The sequence below is a fragment of the Onychostruthus taczanowskii genome, unplaced genomic scaffold (assembly GCF_017590055.1).
Source record: "Onychostruthus taczanowskii isolate IOZ18803 unplaced genomic scaffold, ASM1759005v1 scaffold6, whole genome shotgun sequence".
NCBI lineage: Eukaryota > Metazoa > Chordata > Aves > Passeriformes > Passeridae > Onychostruthus > Onychostruthus taczanowskii.
The window spans coordinates 6,556,344-6,569,185 of record NW_024503679.1 but is presented as its reverse complement, the minus strand read 5'-3'; the positions used below and the strand labels follow the sequence as shown (position 1 = coordinate 6,569,185).

Below are 12,842 nucleotides of genomic sequence, written 5' to 3'. Positions count from 1 at the left end.
CCTATTCTGTTGTCACACTGTACAACGAGTGAGCAGTGCCAAGCCCATATTCTCACAGCTCAAGGACCAGGCCTGGAGATTTTAGCTGTAGAAAACAAACAGGGCTGGTTCCAGCCAGTACTGATGGAACAGTTAAGAACTCTGAAATGTAATACAAGAGATATGCAGGAAGAGAGACAATCATGTACCATGCAGGTATGCAGAGCGCAGAGGGTGTTACTGTAACTTTGGGGACTGAGCTAACTGGGTAAATAACACCCCACGGATCTGGAAGCTGTGCAAAGATCAGCACCCAGCCTCAGGCTGACTAGGAAATTTGTGGGACTTTTTTCCAGCATTGTGGTTTCTGGAAATGTGGCCACATTTAGGTCAACAGTCTAAAGCAAAGCAAACTTCTTTGCACCAAGCTGGCTCCCAGACATCCCCTTCATTCAGTGCAAGGGACCCAAACAATCATCTGTTACCGAGTTTTCAAACAATAAGCTTTAATTGCCTTAATAGAAAAATAAGCACTGAAATATATATAAATGTGATTACATTAAAGTAATTCTGTAGTCTAACATACTAGAAACCAAAGCCCAGTCATATTTTTAATGATACAGAGTAGCAAGATTTAGGGTTTAGAAATTTTCCATAGAGAATACTGAAGTATCCAGTATTGTTTAGGAAACCACAGTAAAGATGAGACAAACCTCCATGGTGCAATAAAAACTAAGTAAATCAATTTATTCTGTATACTATACAACGTGTAAGTTTGTAAGGAACAATTGACATTTTTATCACCTTAACATCTTGACTGGGTGTAAATATGTCCAACAAAATGTACTCCTGTGGCCTTTACACAAACACTGTCCTACTACATCAAGAACAATGAGAGGGAAGCCTTTGGTGTTACAGATTTGGGGACATATCTGTGAAGTTGTAATTAATCCACTTAACTATCTCAAATAAAATGGTGCTATCTGCTATAACAAGCCTACGTGAGTACTACTCTAACAACTAAACACTCTATCTTTAAAGGCAAGATATGAAAGGGACTGCCAGTCTACAGTGTGGACAGGTTTTCTTTGAAAAAGGCAATTATCAAATGGTAAAACTCATATAATACATTATGTACATCAGTTTGGATAGCTGAGTTATCTTGCTGGAGTAAGCTGAAAGTAAGCATCGATCTGCAGTCATGTTCCACTTACTGTTAAGTGACTACTGGACTTAAGTTTTATACAGTGTACAGAATCAAAATAGCTGTGCCTGCTGCTGAGGTCTGTCAGATGTGAAGGCTCATAATCAGTCACTGACCTAGTTAGTATTACAGTACTTCAAATATACACATGGAGAATATATTCATAGCTGAATTTGTAGTAATCTTAGGAACTGCAAGTCACTGAGTGAGCACTGGAAGAGCTTATGTTGTCCAACCAGCAGGACAAACTGAATTGCAGCTAAGTGAGTGGAATGTTTAAATTTAAATGGCTATCTTTTTAAACCTTCCCAAACATCAAGAGAACTCACCTTAGGGGAGCTACGGAATAGTGGCACCAGACAATACACAGCAAGTCACCTTAAGTTGTTCAACATTTGTTTCGGGCCCAATCCTACTGTTAAGTTTCAATTTCATTTATACATAGAAAAATAAAGAAGGATTTTCACATTAGAACAAACATTTATAAAAAGCAGCTTGCTTCAATATTTCCAGTTTCCTTGTTATTCTTCCAGCCTAATTTCTTAAACAAGTCGAGTAGGTCCATTTCTTCAAACTGTTCTGCAAAAACCACAAATTATTTGCAATACTAGTGGAGGATAAGGAATAAGGACAGGCTTGACAAAGCCCAACTACTAAAACAGGGCTATAAAGACTTTAAAAGAATCAGGTTAGCAATTTTGAAATTCTGTGGAAGTGCTTTTCTGAATCAAAAACATGACTAGACACTACGTTCTGATCAAAACAGGACCAAATAAAGACTATTCAATTTCTCTTGACCGTTTTTGTTGCCTCTAGAAGAGAACATTGCAGAAGATATGGGCCAGCATTGGTATTGACTAGCAGTCCTTTATACCCCAAGACCTTTCTGAATATGTCAGCACAAAGTACAAGCTCCTAAAAACATGCATCTTTAAGCGTTCTCTCTTGTGATACTCACATTGCTGCTTTGTTTCTAATAGGCTGTTTCCAAACTATTTTTTAAAGAAAAAAAGCATTCAGTAAACTGATCTTTTAAAAGAATTTCTTTTTCTCCCAAAGACTGTGAAGGCTGTGACTACCTATATGAAAATCAATTATATTATGGATCATACTCCACTTTCAATATTCTGATTTAATTGAACTGACATGTTTTAAATGCATCAATTCACCTAACTAATACCAACTATGTATTTTGTCTACCTAGTACTTACAACCTTCATCACAAGCATGAACTGGAGTTCAATTCTATTTTCTGATATGAAAAGTTACCTATTTCTCAATAAGTCATTCTAGAAATACCTTTTCAGGTATTTGTTTCCACAAATGAGCAAATGAGGGGCTGCTGTACAACAAAGAAAAGGAAATAATTTACTACCTCTTCAGGAGTCCAAGAAAAAAAAAGATATCCTTCTGCTTCCAGAAGTCTAAAGCAGCCCAAAGCCAATTGCATATCAAACGTCAGTGAGCCTAAATTTGGTATTTGCCACTCAAGGAACTCTATAGAACAATACACTTAGCCATATTCCTTGCCAACAGACAGAGCATTTCTGCTTTAAAAGCTTAAACAACTGCTGAACATAAAGGGCACTTGCCTGCAAATATAGGTACAAATTCCAAATTTATACTTGAACGCTGGATATTGTTGTGAAACAAAATATACAACTGCAAAAGCAAAAGGTTGAGTCAAGTGTAAATGTGTTTCTCAAATTTCAGGCATACAATTTTTACTTTCAGTAGCAAGATTCTGGGCTCTTAGTTTCAGGACAAGACTTTGAAAGACACAGAATCACTTGTGCTTTGATTGGCACATTATCTGCTTTTTAAAACGTGAAACTAATAGACGTTTGCAAAAGGTTGTGCAAAACTATTGTATTTACAAAAAATGGCACAAGAGTGAATTCAACAGTCTATGCACATGCACACTTCATCCACATCTTCAACGAAAGTGTGTCCTAAGCTACAGAACTGAAAAGAATACCAGCTTCAACAGGCAGTTGTCAATAAGCACTAGGTTCACAAGAGTTACACCAGAATGGGCAAATATTGCCCAAGTAAAAACTCTATTGTTAAAGCTGAAACAGGTTTAAGGCCGTTCAAGTTCAAAAGCAGAAACAAAATTCAATTAGAGCCCTGTCTTTGTTTTTATACATACATGCTTTACCATCTAGCAACTTGTGGTCTAAACCTCTATTTTAGACAACAAACCCAAACACGGAAGAAAAACCCAACACAACTGGAGGTTATATTAAATACAAATATGCTGTAATTAAGATGAAATAACAAAAGCAGAAACATTAGAAGTCGTAAAACTTGCGATGTCACTTGCTGGAACCAGTCCTACACTAGGAAATGGGCAATATGTACATTTTCAAGTAGATTACATTGCTCTAACCAAACTTGTCCTTTTTAATCAGTGCATTGTTCTCAACTAGATCAAATACTACCTTTTACTCTTAACAGTATTCCCTTACAATAGCAGCACATGCTATCGCTACCTGCAAAGCTGTCAGTCTCATGACTTAGTGTAAGAAAGAAAAAGGGGGATGTGAGGGTGAGAAATAACTATTAAGGAGAAATAACAGGAATGAGAATAATCATGCAGTTCAGCTGTTCTCGTCAGCCAGCGAGCTTGCTAGCAACAAGAGATGGTTTCCGCTGAGGAAGATCCTGTGGAGTAGGAATATGGTCACCAGTGACTTCTGTCTTGTCAGGAGCTGCAGTAGGCAGTTGCTTATTCTTCATCTTTGCTTTAGCCATGTTGTAGTCACCAGAATCAAAGTATTTTTGCTAGAAGACAAAACACATATATTTAAAAGCCTGAAGTCTTATCAGATGTATCCACTGAATTACATTGTTAAATAGATATTCTAGATATCAAAATGTTGTAAAATCTCTGTGATTCGCCAAAGTAGCTCTACATTGATTAAAAAAAGGTTCTGTCAGTACTAGTAAGTGCAGACAGCTGAACTCTCAACATGATTGTGAACATTACTGTGAACAATAATCTGAACATTATTTTTGCCTTGGTTTTCCCAAAAGCTCATCTCCCACTACTGAAACCTTGGGGTTTGCAAATGTTTTTGCAGTGAACAAGTTCTGCTACACACAAAAACCAAACAATGCACAAATTAAAGCTAGACAACAGAGCCTGATCTATCACACCAAGGTAGCATGAAAGTGCATGCTAACAAGAAAACCTCTTCTCTGCACACATTGAAACAGTGAAACTGTAATCCCTAAAGTTCTCAAGCCAATTATTTAGCAAAGTCAAATCTACTGTACAGTCCTGAAAAGCACTAGGTCAAGGAAATTATTATCCCCCATTCCATTTTTTTCTGAATACAAAAGTAAATTAAGTTTTAAATTCCTAGTTGAAAAACAGTGTTCCTTAATATATCAGCAAGTTTTTATTAGAACTACCTTTAAGAGTAGCCAGATTTCTCAAAATATTAAATTATCTATGCATGTCAAAGCCAAATGACTGTTATTTATCCACATCATGGTAAAATGAGGCATGGAATTTCATCCAATTCTTCAACTGCTTACTGACACATTTTGCAGGAAAAGTTGCATTGTTTTTACATCTCAACATGAGGTCTACCACTGCGATACTCATAATCCATGACTTTGAGCAGATTTTGTATGAGGCAAAAAAATTAGATTTAGGATTAAGATTTACACCACTAACTACTGCTTACAATCACAACAATCTCTGAAGATAGACCACCCAGTTAGATTTGTACAGGCTTAGTCCCCAGCCAGCTGAACAGCAGCCATCAGGACCTACCATGTCCAAGTGCTTCCAGGCAGCACACTGCCACCACAGCTTTATTCTGCATCAGTACTAACCAGCTGCAGCTGCTAGACAAGTAATTTGAACACCTGACTTTCAATGTTCCCTGGCAGAGCCCTGAAGTTACCAGATCTATTTCTCCCACAGTCCATCGTACATCTGAATCACACACTTTTATTTATGAACCTTCCCAGTACAATCCTTTGGATGGTGTAATCCCTATTTACACCAAAATGTTCTAGCACTATTTCTGCAGCCTAGACCTCAAGGTAGAACATAATCTGATTTGGAAAAAGGCTTTCCCATTTTGCCCTTTAAGACTGAAGCAATCGAAAGAAACTTTTAAACAACAGCTAGGTAATAACAGAACCATTTGATCTTTAGATGTGATACAGCTGTTAGCAGGTATCTTTCTGTCTGTCTAGGAGTTCCGAACAGAATCCCTCCACAGGAGCATGATGTAGTACTGTTCTCATCTACCATTTTCCCAGAGAAAGTGTGCTGGTAATGGTGTGTGCATCAAACGCAGACCATTTCTGGACAGCAAATATTACCTGGCAGAGTGTGTCCTGGTTGCTAAACTGATGATGATTTGGGCTACAGCTGATCACAGAATATTTGAGAAAACCCACCACCTCTCATGCTTTAGAATATCAATCCATTTCTTCCTTTAACTTATTCATCTACTTTCCCGATTTATTCTAGCTTCTCACAGATGGCCTGAATTTGATCATCCCTTTCAAAATCAGCAATGTCTGTCCAGGTGTCTTCCTGTCAGAAGCAGTATCTGATAGCACATACACTATCCTCACTCTATTTTAACTCTCATCAGCGCAGGCAGCCTGAAGTACACCAGAACCCTTATCGAGTAAAGGAGCCTCCTCACTTAAGACATTGAGCACATTAAATTGAAATAATAAAAAACAAATGGAATAAAGTTATTATCACTACATCAGGAACTGCAGGAGGACTATTATGAATTGGAATCTACAAGTTTATGCCATCTTTCATCAGAGTAGCAGAAGTCAATTAAGATGGCCATGGATCTGTCTGTGCTCAAATCTCAAAGTACATGCTGCAAGAGCCTTTGCATTCAATAGTCTATAATTAAGATGAAGATATTGTACAGGCTGTTATTGCTGGTGGTGAGATTCTCTCACATTTGCACCAAGTGAGAGCAGCCATAATTCCTTTATGACTATCAATCTTTACTGACTGAATGCTGGCCCGTTTTCCTGAGATATCATCACAATACAAACTCACCACTCCCTTCTGTGTCTACACATACCCTGAACCCAGTGAAGTCTCATTTAGGCTGCCTTTGGCCACGCAGCAGTGTAACTCAGAGGGAGCCACCTCATCTACCACCTGCCCAGGCCCAGCAGCCATTAACTCTGCTTCATATCTTCCAACTTATGAGACAAAGATTATCCAAAAAACCTGCCAACAGTAACAGTTCCCAAGAGATGTTACCAGATAGCACAGAATTAGATCAGCACTGAACTCCACCAGCTGGTTTGCGAAGGATTTATGCCTGGAATCGTTGTGTGCACTGAAAGGGCCTAGACAATAGCAAAAAAACCCACAACGGTGTGACAACCACCAGAAGCAGTGACATACCAGGATTATTACAAAAACAGAGTCCTAGCATGCCTGAAAGGCATTACATAATCACTCTATGAATAAGTAAACTAAAAAACCCCAGTCAAATAGCTGAGAAGAGACATTGGTTAGATGTGGAACAATACTGAAATATTAACTCGCTCTTCATTCTTCTATCATTATTTTTGGGTCTTGGTGTATATCCAGAATTATACAACCATTGTCAAACCACTAATGTCAGATAATGCCTGGTCTAACAGCAGACACCAAACTTTCATGTGCCAGAAATAGGGATAAAAGGAGTGACATCGATTTTGGGGCCATAAGAATGGGCAGGATAAAATCACTACAAAATAAGGATGAGTTCCTTACCCTTGGTGTTTACTATAAAGTTTTATTCAAGTCTACCACAGAAGCTTCTAAGTTTAATTTTTTATAACAAGTGTGGTTGAGGCACTGATGCTGTAACAGCTATCCTGCCAACCTGGCATTTGCTGTGCAGAGACTAACTTCTCTCCCTCATGCTTTCTCAAAAGTTAAGGTTCTTAGGACTCTTTAACCATGCAAAGGCCCGTGAAGCACGAAAAAAATCACAGATACAGGAATTTTGGAATTTTTTTGTCTATACCCTGCGGACAATAAAGAACTTACTCCTTTCTGAAGCCTCTTCCTCAAGAAGTCTGAGCCTCCTGGCTTCTGGCCCAGGTGAGGATATCTTGCTTTCAATTTTGCTTCTTCAGCTTTTTCTGGACTTAACACCTTATCCTCCATCTCCTGAAAGACAGTGAGTGATACTGTAAGTTAAACAGACAACACTGCACATTTATGCAGAACAGCTTTGCAGGTAATACACCCACATGCCCACTGCTGCTACCAAGTGAGCATAACAATGATCTGATTAGACATTTTCATACATTCTTTCTCAGATGCTGACAGCAACTGTAGGAGTTCAGCCTCCCATTTTAGATACCTTTCCTGGAGATGAAGATGTGCACCATTCCCTCTCAAAGAAAAGCAATCAAAATTATTCAATCTTGAATAAAAAACTCAAACAAAACTATTTTTTTTGGTCGAAACAAGGGGTCCACTAAGAACAAATACTGAATAGTGAGCAAAAACCACAGGAGTTTTTTTCCAAATGCCTGTTTCATCATTTAGTTGCATAGGCAGATTGGCACTTCCACTGCCACACTAATCTGTATGGCTGCTCCAGCCCTAATGTGTTGATATTCACTGTGAAACAGTCTCAAAAACATGCCTGCTGTTACATTAATAGCAATACTGCGTTTCTCTATACATGTCTATAATTATCCTGAAATTAAGAGGATGAAGACAGTTGGGTAGTGCATTTGTGTAAAATAAAATGCCTATTTTATGAGCATATTGTAAAACATGGCTGCTCAAAATAATAATTTAGAGATATTCATTTGGCAAAATTGCAATTTGTTCACTGGCCTCTACTTCACACTCATCTGTTCCATGTCCATGTAGCAATTTAATGTATGCAGTACAATTTATTATGTTGAATTGTTTCTTAAATATCTTACATTCAAAATTCTTGGTCTGTTTTTCCAGTATTTGGCCACAGCCTTTTTTTTTCTTTTTTTAATGAAAACCATTCCTGGTTCAGAGAAAATATATAATGATTTGCACTGACTGCATTTGCTGACTGCTGTAGCACAGAATTGTTATTGTCACCTTAAGTCACAGAAAGACTTTCAGGCAGCAAGTAAGAATTGCCATTGAAATCAGGAGGGTGTCATTCACCTATGACTAAGATTTCATGTCCACTTAGGGGCTTAGGCAGCCCATTTCCATGCCTGTCATCACCCTTTGCATTGCATCAATCACCATGACTGCCTATATTCCCCAATTAGGCTTTACAGAAACGAATCCAACAGAAAAAGAACCATTTATAATTTTTTTTTCTTCTCCCCTTGTTGGGCTGTTTCGTTTGGATCTGTTTCCACGGCCTGGATGACCACACAGCTGCACAAACAGATGTGTGAACACAGCAGCAGGGAGGACAGGGACACAGGGAGATACTTAAGCCAGAACTGAAGAGGAACAAGAGCTACCACCACACTCGCCTATCCCTGGGTGCTCTTCTCTATCTCTTATAGCCTGCTCCAGGTTGTGAGAGATTCAACATCTTTCTGGTAAGGTGCCTCAGAAACAGACTGTAACAGATTCAGAATATAACATTTTCTACTTGCACCATTTGGGCAAAACACCTCAAGGACAGCTTTGCACAATACAACAGGAAACCGAATTAGCAGTTCTCCTAAGGAAAAAATAGAAACACTCATAACAATTAAAGAGAAACTACAGTGACAACAGGAACCAGTGCTTTTTATTAGATGAAAATGCAGCAAGGCAATACGATGTAAAACCCAAATATGAATAAAAGGCAAAGTTTCCCTGACACTACTGAGCACAGAACTATTCCATTTCTCACTAGGCAATGCCACACCAGCCAAGCCATGGTTCTCAGGCGCTGCAGAGATCACGCAGCAGCTGCTCTCCCCAGTGTGCTTCATCAGAATGCCAACACAGACTGGATTTGCTCAAAAGTAATCCTTTCAGCTCAACACTTTGAACACCTAATGCTGAATCACTGGGTACTCACTGCTGAGCCAACACACAAAGTATTTGAGGGGGCACATTTTGCCACACTAAAAGCCAAAAGGACGTTTTTTAAGACAAGAGGACCAACAATAAATAGCTTATATAAATATGTATTCATGGTGCATCAAAGGAGACATCTATGCAAACTCACAGGGCTGACAGATTATGGCACAGCAGGCAATCCAAACAAAAACATTGTGTTATGCATCAATGCAGCTCAAAAGGATACAGAGCACGGCCGCTTCTTCTGGATGACCAACAACAACTAAGACCCAAAAACCCACAGAACACAAATTAAAGAATTTCAATACCACGACTTGGGCTGTCAAACAAAACCAGCTGATGGCAGGTTCAAAAAATACTTAAAGACAACAGTTCTTCACGTAAAATACAGTTAAGGTGCAGAACTCCTTGCTGAAGGATACAGGGAGTGCCAGGAATTTAGATTCAGAAAGCAATTCGATGCGCTCATTTGCAGCTCAGAAGCCTAAACCAGATTGCTGAGACCTCGGAGAGTTTTCTTGGGAAGATCACTGCCTGCACGTCCTGGTCTTATGTTCTTCTGAAGACTAAATGGTACTGAGCACTCTCAGAGACGTGCTGCTGAGCCCTGAAGACTTTAGTCCAAGCCACTCCTACATTCAGAACATTCCCCCTTGAATTACAGAAGCAACAACCAAGTGACTAACAAATGACTGGGGAGTGGGCAGAAATCAAGATATACCACGCTCTTCTTCCAAGTGACAACCACACAAAAGTTATAATTTTAGTTCTCTACAGGAACCTGACACCGCTCATGAAGTCATTAAAATGATCTACCAGGAAGGCAGCAGTTACCTAACTCATTTAAAGACACCTTTTGTTTTTAATCTTCGCAGAGGTTCTAGCAGCATGAAGTTCTCTATCTGCTGGACAAGTGACCTGCATGACTAAAAAAGAGAGCCATCAGCCTTTTAAAGCTCTGGTATGAATGGCTCATCTTTGGCAGAAGGCATCAGACAAAACGCAAAGCAGAAAACGGGAACAACACGGCAACAGCACAACCCTGCAGCAAACCGATGTGGCAAAAACCAATTCAGCAACAAAATGCAGCAGCTTTAAGAGTTTCCTGAAAAATACAGGCTTTTAAGGCCAAAAGAGTCAACCAAGCATACATTCTCCTATGCCCAAAGTTTCTTTGTTTCTGAACTTCCCCCTGCCACTGTCCTGAGTTTTCACACCAAGAACAGGAAACGCTGGTCTCTGCCAAGTTTTCAGTTTGTATCACTGTAGTTAAAAATCTTTCTCACTCAGCACAAGCTTCTTACAGCATGTCAGAAAGTCGAGAAAAAGGCTCTGATCATGAAAACACTGCCCAAAAGTTCATTTAGGGGCGTCATCTTCTTGAAGCATACATATGAATAAGTACTGCAAAATGGGTTGTTTATGTAAGTGTTTCAGAGCTAAGCATTAACCGAGTGAATGCTCAGTTTTGCCTACCCAGACAAATAGTTTTAGTGGAGATTGATATTGCAATGTCATAACAGCACTGATATCACAGTATCAGACTAGGACATAAACTCAGAGAAAGCAAAGTTTTATTTTATTGATGTTATATAATTTTTCTTGAACACTTTGCCAGAATAAAACTAAATTAGGAGAGCAGCAAGGACCTCCCATCTCTCAAGTAAAAGGTAATTTCTCCAAGCAGTGCATAAGCATGACATTTCAAGACTTCAGCCTGAAAGCTGGTTAGGAAAATCAGCCCCAGTCACCTGACTTCATCAGAACACCCTAGAAGGCATTACAATAAACTTGCTGCCACATGTTTAACTATGCTCTTATTACAGAGCTATTCTAGGAGTGCTGCATAGGCCAGGGACTTATTTTTATAGGCTTTGAACAGGAACAGTATCCCTTCAGCAGCCTACCTAGCATGAACGTTCAGTCACGCTGCAGAACACACCTATTTAAGAGCAGATTACAGACCTGACAAGAAGCTGGTTCTGATTACTGCACCTACTGAGAAGGTATCATTCCATATTAATCCCCAAACCTCTACCTGTCCGACTAACTCATATTACAAATTGTAAATTATTAAACAAAAACTTAACAGCTGATGTAGATCAAGCTTTTTCTTTTAGCGTCTTTCAAAGCAGTACTTGTGTTTCATAACTTCTCCGGATCACAGCCGCGGGGATTGCAACCCGGCTCCCACGGCAATGACAAGACTAAAAAACAAACGGCTTCTTAAAGTCACAGCACAGCCATCTACGAAAGCAAATCCCACTTGAGAAATGACACAATTATTAGTTAGAGATGACATAAGAGTGACACAAGATAACCCAGCCACTTATTCTTTCTAAAAGCCTTAACTAGCACGGTCACGGTCCTTGTGATTTGGGTATTTCCGCTCCTGAACTGGTTACGTTAAAAACTGAACAATTTTTAGCAGTGAAACAAACGTTTAGCCCGCGGCTTATGGCTGGTGTCCGTCGGGCCATTGCGATCGGGAGCCGAAGGCCATGGCGCAGGACGGCGCGGCCCGCGGAGCACCCGGAGGGAGCGGGGCCGAGGCCGAAGGAGCGAGGGAGCGCCATGGGCCCGGCCGGGCCAGCGCACAGCGCCGATGGCCCGGGGAACACGGTCCCGAGCCATCACGGCTCCCCCGCCTCCAGCCCCTCACGGCCGCGGCCCGGGCAGCGCCCCCGGCCCTGCTGCGCTCCGACAGCCCGGGGCAGGCGGTGCTCTGAGGGGCGGCCGGGCCCGGAGACGCTGCGGCCCGCGGGGCTCCCTGGGCCGAGGGAGGGAGAGGCCCGGCCGCGCCGATGGAGGCGGGAGAAGCCCCGCGGGGCTCCCTGCGCTCCTCGGCCCGGCCACCCACCTTCTGCTCCTCGGCCGAGGCGGGCTCGGGGCTCTCGGCAGACATGGCGCCGCGGCAGCGGGACGGCGGGGCCGGGAAGGAGGGAAGCAGGGAGCGAGGGAAGGAGACGGGCGGGAGGCACGGCCGCGGCTCCTCCGCGCTGCTGCTGCTGCCGCCGCCTCCTCCCGCACAAGATGGCGGCGGGCGCGACGGAGCGTCGGCGGGGCCAGACTTCCTCCGCCTCGGCCCCCGCGCGCGGGCTGGGGAGCGGGGGCGGGATCCGCCTGCGCCCCGCGCGTCACGTCCGGGGCCGGGGGTTCGAGGCCGTGCTTGGGGGCGGCTCTCGGAGCCCGCACGGCCCGGTGCCCCCCCTGTTAGAATCGCAGAATTACAGACACATCGGGGTTGGAAGAGACGTTCAGTGTGGTCCAGTCCACCCTCACAGGCGTCACTGTAACCACTAAAGCACATCACCCGGCGCCAGGGCCATACGTCTCAAACACCTCCAGGGATGGTGACTCCACCGCCTCCCTGGGCAGCCTTTCGCAATGCCTGACCAGCCGAACAGTGAAATTCTAATACCGAATGTGTAAATGTGAATGGCCCGTGTCTCAGCTTAAGGCCATTTCCCCTGGTCCCCTCAGTGGCCCCAGCTCTGCTCCCCTCACCACAGCCCCCTCAGCCCGGCCCGTCAGCCTGCACGGCCTCCCCTGCCCAGCATCAGGGGAAAGAGCCTTTGCTGCTTGGCTAAAGTTAGTTCTCTTGGCCCTTTTAGTGATCAAAATACAAGGAGC

General features: G+C 42.1%; 1 protein-coding gene across 2 annotated transcripts; it reads right to left on the bottom strand.

The window, feature by feature from the left end:
• Positions 1–700: 700 nt before the first annotated feature.
• ARPP19 (cAMP regulated phosphoprotein 19) lies at positions 701–12,331 on the bottom strand. Of its 2 annotated transcripts, none has more exons than XM_041418430.1 (3): positions 12,070–12,331; positions 7,230–7,352; positions 701–3,970 (listed from the first exon to the last, which is right to left on the bottom strand). In XM_041418430.1, the coding sequence occupies exons 1-3, from the start codon at positions 12,112–12,114 to the stop codon at positions 3,800–3,802; spliced, it is 339 nt and encodes a 112-aa protein (XP_041274364.1). In that variant the 5' UTR covers positions 12,115–12,331; the 3' UTR covers positions 701–3,799. The 2 variants fall into 2 exon arrangements, with proteins under 2 accessions (XP_041274364.1, XP_041274365.1); XM_041418431.1 differs by lacking the exon at positions 12,070–12,331 and adding an exon at positions 9,714–9,732.
• Between the last annotated feature and the right edge of the window lie 511 nt (positions 12,332–12,842).

Excerpts from the sequence above, each read along its gene's own strand:
- ARPP19 (XM_041418430.1), bottom strand. The coding sequence starts at position 12,114 with ATGTCTGCCGAGAGCCCCGAGCCCGCCTCGGCCGAGGAGCAGAAG. Across the intron at positions 7,353-12,069 it reads CCTCGGCCGAGGAGCAGAAG|GAGATGGAGGATAAGGTGTT; the intron begins GTGGGTGGCCGG and ends ACTGTCTTTCAG. Across the intron at positions 3,971-7,229 it reads GGAAGAGGCTTCAGAAAGGA|CAAAAATACTTTGATTCTGG; the intron begins GTAAGTTCTTTA and ends TTTGTCTTCTAG.